The sequence below is a fragment of the Chrysoperla carnea genome, chromosome X (genome assembly GCF_905475395.1).
Source record: "Chrysoperla carnea chromosome X, inChrCarn1.1, whole genome shotgun sequence".
Taxonomy (NCBI): Eukaryota; Metazoa; Arthropoda; class Insecta; order Neuroptera; family Chrysopidae; genus Chrysoperla; species Chrysoperla carnea.
The window spans coordinates 37,651,640-37,668,199 of NC_058342.1; the positions used below are offsets into that span (position 1 = coordinate 37,651,640).

Consider the following 16,560-nt stretch of genomic DNA (forward strand, 5'->3'; position numbering starts at 1 on the left):
GACCTATTATTTTGCTTTATTAACTTGTAAATTTGATTCTCTTACAGATACGAACAAGAAAGTAAAATTCAATTCGTTGTAGACGCTGTATATGCGTTCGCTTTGGCTCTGCACAATTTACAACAAGATTTGTGTCAAGATCAAGTTGGTCTATGTCCTGAAATGGCTGCGTATGATGGTGGTGACTTTTATCGTAATTATCTACTGAACGTTTCATTTATAGGTAACTAAATTTCAATTAAAATCTGTTCATCTTCAATTATTCTAGTCATAATTCATTTATTCAATTATTCTATCAATTATTCAACTATTCTAGTAAGTAGACTAAATCGTCTATCATCTATATCATCTTCTTATAATAAATACTTTACTTTATTAAATTAGTCTGGTTAAATGGTCTTAAAAGTACGGGTGACAACTCGTTGGATTCATAATGATGCCTAAAGGAATGTGCCAGACGCATTTTGCAGCACATCAATAAAAACCCCCACTAATGGAAGTCTACGTCCATTATTTATCATGGAAAATTATGTTGTATATAACGTTTGCAAATTTTTATGTGCTAAAACATGCTTCTGGCACATTTTTCTAGGCAACATTCCGAATAAAACGAGCTATAATCTGTATTTTTACGAGCATTATTTCTGTACTTCACCAAATTGATCTGCTAACCAGACTATATTCTAAACTATAGTATATTATATAATCAACTATCAATTCTAATTATATAACTAATTCTATTCATTTATTTCACTTATAATAATTATTATTATAGATTTGGCTGGAAGTGAGGTTAAATTTGATCGGCAAGGAGATGGATTGGCGCGATATGATATTTTAAATTACCAAAAATTAGCTAATAATGCATCTGGATATCATTATCGGGTGGGTACTTACTTAATGAATTAAATTTAATTAAATGAGTGTCTTAAACTACTGCACATCCCCATCAAATCATAAATACAGTGTGTTCATTTCAAAAGTATCCACCCTTACTAACTATTGAATATTGTTTTGAGTGAAAACACGTTCATTTAGATATTGAGGGAGGATGACCCCTTCGCCCCTAGCCACCCCAACTTTATTTTAAAATTTTCATATGTCGGTCAATTTTGAAGCTAATTTTAATTGAATTTCTTTTTTTCATTTGACACATGGTTTATTTGTAATTTATAAAAAACTGATTCAAACCCATCCCCCCTAACTACCCCCCAAAAATGGGGGTTAGGTCACTCCTGAAACATCGACTCTTTTCTACGAAGTTTTTACAACCTAATAAACAACTACTAAATAAACTTTCAAAGATGCATAAATTTTTTCTTTTTTACCATGATATTCTATTTAATTTTGTTGTACTAGAGTTGTATTCTATTGTACTGTGTTCTGTTATGTTATTTGTATATTGTGTGTTAATGTTAATCAAGTATAACCTAACTTATTCGTTTTCGTATTCGCATCCGCGTCCGTATCCGTATCCGTCTCCGTATTATTATCTACTACATAACTGCACTATCTCCTATATACTTCTCTTACCATTATTATTATTATTTCTATTATTGTTATTATTATAAATATTATTATTATTATTATTATTTTAAAAGTTAAATTATTTTTATTATTTAAGATGGAAAAACTAACGTATTCATGTCTGTCAAAGGGGGGGGGGGGATATCGGATACATTTGGCAGCAACTTACTTATAAATTTTAGTTTTGTGGTACGCTATTTTGCTGGTTTAGTGTAATTTGTTTCTTGTAAATGGGTTTTTTTTTCTCTTACGATACTGTTTGCTTATCTGTGCATTAGTAATTCTTTATTAAAGAATTCAATATTATATCTTTATGCATTAATTGTAATATTAGTTTAAAAAAGACATACTTCTGATTTAGTAGTCAACCCAATATGTGCGTAAATTACCTTCATTTGAAGCATAACAACAGGTAACATATCGTCAAATTTGGGGGTCGTTTTAAATTGTTGCATATTTTTTGGTTTAATCTCCCAAACAGCAAACAAATTACAGCGTGCGATGAAGAACATAGTTTCAACAATATTTAATTTTTAATTTTTTTATCACTTAATAAACAATAATATAGATGAGACACATAGATATAATGTCATAGTTATACATATAATGAATAAATTAAACGAACAATAAGTACTGTATTGAATTATTATTATGATAATTGATTTATTTAAATCTGTATAAAATATTACAAAGCACAAACAATATAGATATAGATATAGTACAGGTAATATTATCACTAATTAATTATATAAGGTGTTCTATTATAGAAAATATTCATATACTTTTTATATATTTATTTATTGATTGTTTACACCGTTATCACATAGTAAAAAAATATAAATACTGTTTAAAAATAGTGTAATTAAGTGTAAGCAAATATTTAAAATAGTGAATAATTTTGAGATATTTAAACGCATTCCTTTCGGGGCTCTCTGTTCACGACGTATTAATATATGATCTGTCAATTGGTGACAGTTCAATGTACTTTTTACTACAGGTGTAATACCCACGTATGTAGTAATTAAAGTATATATCCATGGTAGTACCATACAAAATATGAGTAATTAATACCATACAGTATGTCAACAAGTCTGACAAGTCCCATACTATTAACTTCACTTTTCTATTCGTGAAGTGAGAGTTCTTCACCTGATAAAAAACTGTAGTCCAATCTCCTATTATAGGAACACCTTATATAATTATAAGTTACTAACCACTATACTAATGATTGATTAATTATACAATTGTATTAAACATTTATTGGGAACATTGTATAATTTATCTATATTTGTTAATTATTTTATAAGTATTATTAGTTATTAATTTATTATAATTATTATAAATTTATTGTTACTTATAAATAGATATTTATTATTAGTTTATTCATTTACATTTAATTTTATTTTATTTGAATCAATTGTGGATGTAGTTATTTTTTTATTTCACTTAATTTTTAACCTACGAATTAAAAAAAAAGGGTATTATAAGTTTTACCGCTATGTGTGTGCCTCTCTGTCTGTCTGTCTGTGGCATCGTAGCGCCTAAACGAATGAATCAATTTTTAGTTTTTTGGTTTTGTTTGAAAAGCAATTTAATGGAGAGCATTCTTAGGTTCTTAGGTTCTTATGGAGAGTATTTGTCGGGCGTACCCGATAAATTTTGTAAATTTAACTTGTTTAATTATTGTTTTATGACTGGTCTGGTCTGCTCTAATCAAATATAATTGGATCACAACACAACACAACAGATGGTTGGTAAATGGTTAATAAATTCATTAAAATTAAATCTGAATGAATTAATTTGGAACAATGCTACCAACACGCCACCACCTTCAGATTGTTCGTTACCTTGTGAAAAGGGGATGATTAAACGTCAACAGGTTTGTCAACAGAATTTATTGATAAATAAATAAAAAAGTGTAAATTAATAAATTAATTAATATATATGTTGATTGTTGATGTTCATAATGGTTTACTGTATGTTACACACTGTACTTTACACTTTACAGGGTGATACATGTTGTTGGATATGTGATAAATGTGAAGATTATGAATACGTATACGACGAATTTACATGTCGAGACTGTGGACCCGGCTACTGGCCTTACCCTGACAAACTCAGTTGTTATGCTTTAGACTACCGTTGCATGCGTTGGGACAGTCCATTAGCAATTGTCCCAATGGTGATATCATGCTTGGGCATTCTATTAACATTAGTGGTCGTGGGTTTGTTTATCAAAAACAACGACACCCCATTAGTTCGCGCCTCCGGTCGTGAGTTAAGTTACATGTTGTTGCTCGGCATCATGCTTTGCTACTTAAACACGTTCGCTTTAATTGCACGTCCGTCGATATACACGTGCATTACTCAACGGTTCGGAGTCGGTGTTGGCTTCTCAATCATTTACGGTGCTTTATTAACCAAAACTAATCGTATCTCGCGAATATTTGACTCAGCATCGAAATCGGCTGCTCGTCCCAGTTATATCAGTCCTAAATCACAAATGGTGATTGCTACCAGTTTGATATTGGTACAGATTGTGATCACCCTAGTCTGGATGATTGTTGAACCACCAGGTACCAGGTTCTACTATCCAGATCGTCGCCAGGTCATATTGAAGTGCAAGATACAGGATATGTCATTTTTATGTTCGCAACTGTACAACATGCTCTTGATCACAATATGTACGATTTATGCAGTCAAAACACGCAAAATACCTGAGAACTTTAATGAGTCTAAATTCATCGGATTCACCATGTATACCACTTGCATCATATGGTTGGCCTTCATTCCAATTTATTTTGGTACTGGTAATTCATTTGAGGTAAGTTTTTACTTTACTAACTACTTATTACTAGGTCGGCCCATAAGGAATTCCGCAGTGCGCTACTTACTACTAGAGAAATTTACTTTCTTTTTATTTATAGGCAATTTTATTACACACATGATTTACAAATTATATAATGCCAAAATTAAATCTTAATATTACTTCTCTTGAACACGCTGTATTAACCCAAGATATACTGTCCAGGTTCATAATTCTAAAAAAAAAATAAGCAGAAAGAGTTATTCCTATATTCCTAATTTCTATTTTCTAAATTTTTAGTCTCTTTCTAAATCTTTGTCGGGTACAGACAATCAATTACGTGAAAATTAAGTTGATTGCTGACTTTCTAAGATTCTATTTGAAATTGCAAATCAATGAATTATTACAAAGATGATAGAATCGCATCGCCACTTTGGTTCGCCATTCGTTTACTTAAATCGTTTTCCAGTGGTGTACGTACATATAAATGCTTCTACAAATAAATTTAGTAAACATTAGGTGTAGGTGTAGACGGTAATTATAATATAGGTAGGTGCATATAATAGAATAGTATATAATAGAATATAATAGAATAGGAATAGAATAGGAATATAATAGGAATATAATAGAATATAATAGAATATGAATAAAGATATAAATATTGGTATTTAGATTTAGATTTATACAGGCTGATCTATTATTGATAGGAGAAAATTTCGTCCTGAGGCCTAATTCAGGAGTTGTGACTATGGAAAAAATATATAAATGATTTGTGCATTCACAGACCAATCAAACTCATTAAACGTAACAGGTGTCACTTGACAACAAAATATTTTTGTTAGTATACCCAATTAAATCGATTTACAATCAATTATTGTTTGATGATAGTCCCCTCTAAATTCTAAAATGGCATCTACTACATTTAATGAGTTTGATAGGTTTGTGAATCCATAAATCTTTCTATTTTCCCATAGCCACATCTCCCGAATTAGACCTCAGATCGAAATTTGGTTCATAGCTTTTCTATTTGTCTTGATAAGCTTAATTTACTGGTACAATTTTCTGCTATCAATAATAGAACAGCGTGTATATCCATAACAATAAATAGTGAAATATCAAGTATGTCTATTATACATGTCTATGTTTATCATATTTGAATTCAATATAAAACCAAATTGATTTTAATATAATAATATGGTAAGTAGATATATGTATTAAATACATGTGAGTATGCGTTCATTTGAATGCTTTCAACTTCAAAATACTGACTTGACTATTAACTGGCATATAGTATTGTCAAAAATTCATTAAATTTCAAATAGGAACATACCACATACCACGTTCCCCGTTCCCATTCATATAAATTCTATGAATAACAATATTCAGACTGATCTATGTAATGTGAGTGCATTGGTTACTGGTTACGGATCACTGATTGATGATTACTAGCTTATAGTCGCAAAAACGAAACACTATGTTCTTCTTAACTTTTCATCATTTTCCTACGAAATTTGTTCGTTTTCTTACGAAAGGAGTATCTACAGATTACGGTAGCCACGGAAGCGGAATTCCGTACCAGTCGACCTAGTTAATTTTATAAATATTGTATTATAATTATTGATTTTAGACTCAAATCACAACATTATGTGTGTCAATCAGTTTGAGTGCAACGGTAGCGTTGGTGTGTTTGTACTCACCCAAAGTATACATAATCGTCTTTCATCCTGACAAGAATGTTCGAAAGTTAACAATGAACTCAGCTGCATATCGTAAATCATGTGCTGGACCAAGTTCAACTGCTGGTACTACTGGTACATCATCAGCTAGAGGTAAGTGTAATTCTAAGTGCAAGTGTAAGTGTAAGTGTATTTATTTCTTACACATATACAGAACACAGTACTATAGTACTATAGTACTACAGTGCTACGATCATTTCAAAAGATCCACCCTTAATAAATCTTGACCTGAAAACACGTCCATTTAGATATTGGCGGGGAAGTTCAAAAATGGTACCTAGAGAAGTTTAAGTTTCATACCTTCGTCCCTGGATACCCCAACTTTGAAATTTCAAATATCAACTCCTACCTTGTGATACCTTATTTGAAAGAGCATACAATTGTCTCTTCATCCATGATTTAAAAAAAATGAAATCGATTGATTGGTTTGTCTGATAGACTACCCAGAAGATGGAGTTTATCTTAAGAATCAATCGATCAATTTCATTTTTTTACCTTGGTTGAAGAGAAAATTGTGTGTCTTTTCAAATGAGGTATCACAAGAAAGTGGGTATCATTTGAAATTTGAAAGTCGAGGTGGGTTATTGTGAAGGAGCGTGTTTGCATTCAAAACAATAATCAAAGGGTGGATACTTTTCAAATAAACGCACTGTATAAAACTATTGGTATATTACTACCGTAACTGTAATAGTTACTGCATAATCTAATTAATCAATTAATTAATATTAAATTTAATTAATTAATTAATTTTTATCTATTGGTATTGTACGGTTTTTTTTTTTTTTTTTGTACTTAGATTAGATTTACTATTCAATTAATTTGCTAATCTATGATTAATATTATTATACTTTACTCATCTGTCTTATATAACATTTATTTAATTAATCTTTACTTAACACTTACACTTGCTCATTCAACACTTAAGAATATAATATACTTTATTCATTAAGAGGACTTTTGCGTTTCTTTCAGCTTCACGTTTTTCAATTTTATCGATTTTGTTCTAGTTGTTCTTATTTTGCTCGTCTTGAGTTTCTTCAAGTAGTGATTGGTCAAAAAAACGAGTACTTTAATATTGTTTTAGATTTTTGTTTTAATGAATTACCCCTGGAGGCGGTAGTATATTGAAATTCTGACTTCGGAATCGTGATCAGAGACCATTAAAGTTCCCGGGTGTACTTATTATAAATCTGATTATAGATAGTAATAATCATTTTTGTCGCTCCTTTCTGTGATTTGAAGCTGTGCATAGTTCTATTTTTTTCAGCTAGGTGGAATCCTAATTTGACGCTCAAAATTACATCTTAAAATAAATACAGCAACTCCACAAGAAATATAATCAGTATTAATTACTTTTTCATACTGATACTGACACTGACACTAAGCTACTGTACTACTCCTGACTGATCAATAATAATAATTATAATTCTATTTTGATACTGATACTGATACAACACACACACATATCAATTGATTACAAGATTTATTTATTTATTTTTAGGTCAAAAAACTAAAATGACCCAAACTGATTTAAAGAAAGGTACTTACACCATTTTTAATTTAACTTTAACTGTCTTTAACTCCTAACTCTAACTGAACTTTCATTTGAACATTTCATTTATTAAGTTTTCAATTATTTTGCTCTGAACTTGTATTGAATTGTATTTATTTTTATTTATTTCTTTTTTATATTTATATTTTCATTTTGAATGTGATTTCTTTTTAATTCGTTTGATGTGTTTGTGTGTTGTTTAGTTTTCAGTTGGTCAGCTTGCTATGAAGTTGCTATGACTTATTTAACCATGATTCAAGGATCATAATTCATGTCAAGTCCATGTTTGATTTTGGTATGACTGAAGTAAAGTGATATATACACGGTGGGTCATTTTAATCTAAAATGGCTAATAGCTCATTTTGTAGTTAGCCAATTTAGATTAAAATGACCTATTCTGTATAATTAGGTATCTTGTTGGATAATTTGTTGCTTTTTCAAAATTGTTATCATTTATCATGATTATTATGCTAAGTTATTGTTAGTCCTCATTCCCTAATCCTAGTTTGATCCTGAATCATAATTGTCGTTAATATTTGTTTTGTGTGTTTTCAACGGACTTTATAAATAGACTTAGATAGCACGTAACCTAAGATTTGGATTGCAGAGTCGACTCTATACATGAAACGCACTAGTTTTAGCATTTACTAAGATATAGTCAAATTTACTAAGAACATACATAGCAAGTTTTATTATTAAATTTACTCTTACTTATCCTAAAATTAAATTTTAACTGAACATACAAGTTCATGTGAGCAGCTGACGTACAGTCCCCCCTTCACTATGCAGCTAACGGTTATTTTTCAAATATTAGTTATTCGAGATCTATCGAAAAAGATAACAACGAAAAAAAAAGATTGATCTAGGAAATTGAGGCAAATTTATTTCAAAATATCGTAGAGTTCTCATTTATTATCTTTGATAATATTTATATTTCTATGTTGTTACTAATATTAATTAGATTGCTTACAAATAAATAATAATATTAATTTTTCTTTTAAATATTTACATGAATAGGTGGTGACGGGGCAAGTGAAGTATTGGTGATGCAAAATATGACTGGATGTGGTACTGCTACTGCTACAAATATTAATATAAATACTAACACTAATGGTGGTAATGTAACAAATACAACTAGTAACATACAAACAATACGTACAACCACAACTGGTACAACTGGTACGACTGCAACTGTAATATGTGCTACGTGTTCAGCAGCGCAACTACAACTACAACTTCAACTACAATTACAAAGTGCATCTTCATCAATTACAACAAATACTAACACTATTTCTATGGTTGCTGCTGTTAGTCCTAATTCCAATACCAATAGTAACAGTAACAGTAACAGCAACAATCAAAATAATAAAAGCTCAAACAATAGTAATAGTAATTGCACATCAACAATTGACAATAATTCAAGAATTGATAATACAAATCATTCAGTTGAGTCTGATCCTGACATTGTTGCATTACTTTAAACTACACTCCATTCACTTTAATTCATTTATAATTGTAATGAACTTGTAGGGGAAAGTGTCCTGTAATGATCCCCCAAAGCAAAAATGTAATCACTTAAAACAACGAAAGATCATTTTACCCTGATAGATCATTATAGCGCACTAGCACTTTTCCCTACATGTGACGTATAAGTGTAGCTATGGCCAAGTTAAGTTAAGCCTACACTTAATGACTTAATAGTTAATATTATTAATATCACACCTACTTACTTTTCTAGTTCTATTATTTACTTCTAAGTAATTCTACTTTAAGTACTTTATTAGTATCTACACGGTAAGAAATTTGTTGTGGATATCACTATTTCAGTATCGGTGAAAACGCCATAACGTCGTTTTCTCTCGGAAAGTTTAATGAGACCAACGATTTTCATGACATTTGGTATACAGGGGATTTCGGGAGCGAAAAATCAATCTAGGCAGAGTTCATTTAAAATAAATAACCGACAAAGCTCGGTACTATTATTTAATATAGATACTATAAGTATCTGCCTTATACCATAACAGCATTGTAGTAAACGCGATACATTTCTTAGCGTGTATGTAATACTAAAACACCTAATTATTAATTATTTACTTTTAACTTTTATTTACTTCAATAAACAAATAAACCAACTACCTTATTAGATATTTTGATTAGAGACTGGACTACCATACCAGGCTAGACTATCTACATCTAACATCACTACCATTTATACTACACTCAACTATCAATTAAATTTATAGTATTGAATTAGTGACTGATCAACTTTTTTAAACAATTCAATCCATCGTGATCGATTTTAATAAAGTTTTGTTTGTTCTAAAGTTCATAAATTTATTTAAAAATAAAATTTATATTTGATCTCACTGTGTCTTTGATCTCATTACGACTACGAGTGCCTGAGTTCTGAGCATGACGAGACGAGACGACAAGACGACACCTATATAATACTTCTATAGGTACTTTATTTATGCCTACTGCAGTCTAGAATTCTAGAATCTAAATTCTAGACCAAATATATATAATCTACACTACTTTTTAAGTGAAGCTTTCACTTCAAAAAAATAAAAAATAAAAAACAAAAGCGAAAAGTCGCAATGTTAAAGCTGCTTGGGAAGGGTAAGTACAGAAAGCTTGGTAAGCGCCGAAAACGATTAACGAATAATGGCTAGTAGCAATTAAAAATATGTAATAGATATAAATGGATAGATTTTTTAGCTTTATCGTTTCATCTACGGGCTACGTTACTTAGGTTAGGTTAGCTATTATAAAATTTACAAATAATTGCCAATTAGTTAGCTAATGAACTGTTTATTTACAATTGAAATGAATATATTAATAATAATATAAGATAAGAATAACATTATAGTAATTAAAATGTATTACCTATCTACCTTAAACTACCTACTTACCTACCTACATAACTTAAAAGGTATAAAATACATAAATTAATTGATTTATTTGTGAGACTGAATATAAATATAAATAATTAATTATCAATATGTACCTACCTACCTAACCTAAGTATAAATTTAAAAGATTTTATAAAATTTAAGTAAGTGCAAAGAAACAATTGATTAATACACTACCTACCTGTACCTACTTAATAATACTAATTAATACTGTTTACTAATGTGTAATTAGGTGGGTACTAAATAATTAATTAGATATCAATTGCCTATATCTAATTACACATCTATTACTTACAACCTGTTAATTAGGTATTACCTACCTATCTACCTACCTACCTAATTACTAGGTATGTAGTAAAGGAACAAACAAACAATGCAATGAATTTAATAAATGAATTATCCAGATATTGATTGAATAAATGAAGTATGATCATCAGATCAGATTATAATCAGAATTGAAACTGAACATGTGATTCTGATCAGTTAGAACAGATTAATTAAACAGCACTCAAAACCATAAACTAGTTAGCACTAAATACCTATTACTATTTAAAAAAATCAAAAAATTGCTCCTGAAATACTCCTTCAGAATATACAATTGTTCCAGTTAAATAATTAATATTTAATTAGTTATTCATTTAAAAATATCTGACGTTTTTAAACATCAAAATAACTTGTCATTCAATCCCCACTAACGCCATCTTGATATTTTTTTAAATATTAAATATTCAAGTGTGTATATGTGGCGCTAACTAGTTTATGGTACACTGAAACCAAAGAAACATATAGCTAGTTTTTAATTTGAACTGATAACAAATTTTAGAAATAATTGTTTAAATTAAATTAAATAAATGAATTAAATAATTGATAGCTATTAGCTACATAGATAATTACTTAAATAGACTTAATACGTAAGTAGTTATAATTAATAAATAATTATGATTAACGAATAAAAATGCTCAATTGAATTGAAAGCAACAAGAAATTGAATTTTTTTTTTTAATTACCTATTAATTATTTATTATTATAAATAATAAAATTTTTATTATGAATTCTGAAGGGAATATATTTTAACATTAAAGCCCACAGAAAAGCCCATCATAAATGTTTAATAATTTAACGTTTGTGCATCGATGCATCCATTAGTCAATCAACAATCACCACTGTATGTAAAGTGTAACTGTAAACTGTAACTGACTGACACTGTGTAATGTAATGTAATGTAATGTAATGTAAGTGTAAATGTGTAAAGTGTACTTAATATAAGTAAGTTTAAGTAAGCGTAAGTCACTAAGTTACTAACAAACTTAGTTAGCACTTAAATCTAAATAAAATTTACAACAAAATATTTCTAATATGTAATACGAATCTACATTCAATCTACACTGCATCGAACAGTAATCACATTCCTTGTTTATTGTTGGGCAGCTAATAACTGTGTGTCATCGTTATCGTCATTGTACTGTGACCGTGAGCTATGTTACATTCACACGTCAAAACTAAGGCTAGACAACATTTCAACAAAATTATATTAGGTATGGAATGGGACAATCTTACTAAGCACGGCTCTGTTTACCGATTTTAATTGGAACTTTATTATTGGTCACTTTAAAGACGTCCTAAGCACGCTATAAAAATTTCAGCTTGATATCTTTTTTCGTTTTCGAGTTATCGTGTACAGACAGACAGACAGAGAAAAAATGGACTATTTAGTTGACTTTAAGAACACCTATACCAAAATTTTGTTGGTAGGATCATTTTTAAGGGTTACAAACTTGGGACTATAGATGATATAACAATTATTTTAATGTGTCAAAAATTGTTACACTAACCTCTTTTATATGTGTATGATATACACCTTTTCATCATGTCATAAGCACAAATGCATCGTTTATTTTTTCGGACTGGCAGTAATAAATTAGTCAAGGATAAAAGATATTTTTTATTCCTTTTATCACATTGGTTCCGAAACAAAAGTGAAACATTTCCGTTAAAATTATATATCTATGAAAGATATATCTATCTAACACCTAAGGTTCTTTTTTCTATCGCTAGATAGAGCCTTTCTTAGCATTAAAATACCTACCTCAAGTGCATAACCTTACTCCCTTAAGCAAATAAATCAATTATAAAAATATTTTAATAAAACTTGAATAACATAACTCAAAATTATAGACAAAGTCAAAAATGGTATCCAGTATTGAGGTTAGGTGTTAAAGAATTGAAGGGACACCAGTACATATTATGTTTATGTTGAGTTGGATTGAGTTGAGTTGTAATGCAATGTAATGTAATGTAATGTAGGTACAAAAGGGCCATGTCATTGTGTCTTATAGCACACTTATTTAAACTTATCCTCATTAACATTAACATTTTACATTAACATTTTACATTAACATTAACATTAACATTAACTTATCTAATTTAAATCTAATTCTAGTCGTTTGTTATTAGACTGTGTGTGGTAATAGAGACTCTATCTGTAAGTAGGTACTTTTCAATTCAATTCAATTCAATGGAATACAACTCTAGTACAACAAAATTAAATAGAATATCTTGATAATAAGGACAAAATTAATGCATCTTTGAAATTTTATTTATTAATTGTTCATTAAGTTGGGATGGTTTTAATCAGTTTTTTTTAAATTACAAAAAAACCTATGCATAAGAGCTCTAGCTGATGTATTTGATCACATTTTCGACTTTCCAGCTTCAAAATTGACCGAGATATGAAAATTTTAAAATAGAATTTTTACAATCTAAAAGCACGTAATAAATAAAATTTCAAAGATGCATTAATTTTTTCCTTTTAGGTATTTAGTTGAATTGTACTACTCTATGTTTATCTACTTTTAAATGTAAATAAATAAATAAATAAATAATTTAGTTATTTATAAAGTTAGTTAGTTAATTAATTAGTTAGTTAGTTAGTTAAAGTGTGTAAAGCAGCGGTTAAGAAATGCTTTCAATGTTGACTGAAAACTAAGCATTCAAATCAATGAAATTAATTAATTATATTATATTATATTATCATTAAAAATCTAATTTTAAATTTTAATTATAATAATTATTATTTTTATTTAAAAACTAACTTACTTATTAATACATTTTATATTTTATATAAATTTTAATAGATAAGTAATAACTAATAAGTAATTATGGTATGATATGGTATGTAAAATATAAGTATACCTATGTTAGTATAGTAAACGAATCCTTTTCCTTCGAATTGGCTTCAGAAAATTAAAGTTCTACATGGTTTCTAAAGACTCTGCAAATGAAAAAGACCATTTTTTACAAATAAAAACTCTTATGACGTATACAAGGGTTTTGGGGATCGCTGATCTCGAATTGTCAGTCAAAATGCTTAATTTGTTACTAGTACTCCTTTTTTAGCCCACATAAGTAGACCCCCTAAATGAATAAACCATTTTTTTGAAAATTTAAGCCTTTTTAAGGTATGACAGGAGGTTTTTAAAGGTGTTGATCTTGAATTTATGGTATTTTTTTTTATTTTGAAGGTCTACTTAAGTGGGCTTAACGAGGGAGGGGTAACAAATTTAACATTTTAAAAGTTTTAATTTATTAAAAATGGTCTTTATCATTTTGAGAGTCTTTCAGACCCCCGGAAAGAAAGGGGAGGTTAACCTTTTTAAAATCTTTTAAAATTTATCTGGTTTACTTTACTTTAAAATCTTTTTATTTTTATCTTAAATTAATAACAATTACTTAAATATTGTATTGTACTGTAATGTAATATGATTTTGTCTTAACGTGTTAACATTCGCATTACGGTTAACGCGTTGCGTTTACGGTTAATGCGAGTGCGAATACATTTTATTTGATTCAACCCATTCATTCATTCATTTATTGTGTTCGTTGTTTGTTGTTTGTTGTACTGTATTGTACAAACTAACATTGTTTTGTATTTAAAATTCACTCCGCAAAATAAAAACGCAACACTTTTTGTTTATTTAAAAATACACCATGTTTGTATCGTTTTCATGAAATTTTGTTATCTTTTATACTTTTAGATTCAAACAAAAGGTTATTTTAAGCGTAAAAAAGTGAACTTGAAATGCGCTACTCCAATAGGGCTTTGTCCTGAGATATAAGTACTCAAAGTTATTTAATTTTATTGTTGAACAGAAACAGAAGTTTGTCTACGAGAATACATTGCGTTTGTACAGTAGAGGTGAAAAGAATACTTTGAAAAGAATATGTACTAATGCTGTTAATATCAGAGAAATATGACAGATAGAGATCGCTAGCCTGTAATGTAGATGCGATATGGGATGCAAGAGAGCAGACTGCCAGTAAATTCCCCTTGTCTTTGTCTAATACATATACTTGTATTTACTAATACATTTAATACGTATATGCGTACAAATGACTATGACAAGGACACAGGGGAACTCACTGACAGTTTTCTTTCTCATTCATCATATCGCATTCACTTTCAGTTCTCTATGTATATAAACTCTTTGGTTAATATAGTACACAACATTTTTACAAGATTTTACGGAGACAAACACCTTAATTAAACAAAAATGATGACGTTTTTATTTTTTGGGAATGTATTTTAATGATAGATAGTAAATATATGATAGTTACTCAGTTCGCTTACTATAACAAATACTAGTACTAATATTAATATTAATACTAGTATTAGAAGCTAGAAAGCACCTAAATCTAGTAGATCTAGGTACCTATAAGTCTATAAGTACTGTGTGTTTAAAGTTTATTGAAGTGTATTTGTTAATCTTACAATTAGTAGCAATAGAGTAATAGCAATACTCACTCAGTAGATACTTTAGTAATAAAAACAAAGCAGCCAGCTAATGTGACACTGCAAGTAGTCGTAACTAATTCTAAAACAAACCAACACTTAGTTGACTTAGTAGTAATAGTAGATGTCGTTCGTTGTAGTAATAGTGTTAGTAGTAGTAGTATTAGTAGTATTAGTAGCAGCGTTGCCAATTTAGGGGTTTCCCCCCAAATTTAGTGGTTAACAAGAGGGGAGGGAAATTGTTTGAGGTTTTTTATTGTAAAAATAGTTTAATAACTTAATATTTTTGAACAAACAAAAATTAGAAAAATTTATTTCTGGATTTTTTCAGATTTTTGCTTTATAAATATTATTAAGTCACGAAAGTAACTGGTAAAAAAGAACTTATCAAAAGTACACAAAATTATGTTTTAAAGAATTTTGAGGGGGCTTTAACCTCACTCTTTGGGGGATTGCAATTTAAGTATTGGCAACACTGAATTTTAGTAGTTACTGCATTTTAACCATAGAGATAATACATAGAGAGAACGCGAAGGATCTGCTAGCCTGTAAATGGATGCGATATGATTAACGAGACAGAACCGTCTGTGAGTTCCCCTGTGCCCTGTATGTAATCACATGTATTATTGTTTGTATGTAATAGACAAGGATGCAGGGGAACCGACTGGCAGTTTTCTCTCTCGCTTCGCATATCGCAAGTTTTGGACCATGGCGTTCTCTATGTATATAAACTCTTTGATTTGAACACTGTCACTGTCTCTGTCACTGTTAGTGTTACGCATCTCATTACTCATTAATTATTAATAAATCAATATGATATTATAAGTACATATTTATTTTAAATTCAATTACAATACAATATAGTACAATACAAATTGTTAAGAATGTTGAAATAAAACTCAAACTTGCGAGCTTAGAGTTTTGTACCCGAAAAAGCTAAAAAATTGACGATAATCAACAAAATCGATTAAGTTTGGAAAACCCAACCCACTCCCACTCCCACTCCCACACACACTCCCACTCCCACACACACTCCCACTCCCACTCCCACTCCCACTCCCACTCCCACTCCCACTCCCACTCCCACTCCCACTCCCACTCCCACTCCCACTCCCACTCCCACTCCCACTCCCACTCCCACTCCCACTCCCACTCCCACTCCCACTCCCACTGCCACTCCCACACCCACACCCACACCCACTCCCACACCCACACCCACACCCACTCCCACTCCCACA

General features: G+C 29.8%; 1 protein-coding gene across 1 annotated transcript in view; it reads left to right on the plus strand.

Annotated features, from left to right (window-relative positions):
* The window catches only part of LOC123303092 (metabotropic glutamate receptor), a 17,057-nt gene extending 7,955 nt beyond the window's left edge, over nt 1-9,102 (plus strand). The window contains exons 2-7 of the mRNA XM_044886192.1: nt 48-223; nt 776-885; nt 3,275-3,406; nt 3,536-4,351; nt 5,961-6,162; nt 8,639-9,102. Coding sequence (XP_044742127.1) covers nt 48-223; nt 776-885; nt 3,275-3,406; nt 3,536-4,351; nt 5,961-6,162; nt 8,639-9,102 — 1,900 coding nt within the window. The remainder of the gene's footprint in view (nt 1-47; nt 224-775; nt 886-3,274; nt 3,407-3,535; nt 4,352-5,960; nt 6,163-8,638) is intronic.
* Nucleotides 9,103-16,560: the final 7,458 nt, after the last annotated feature.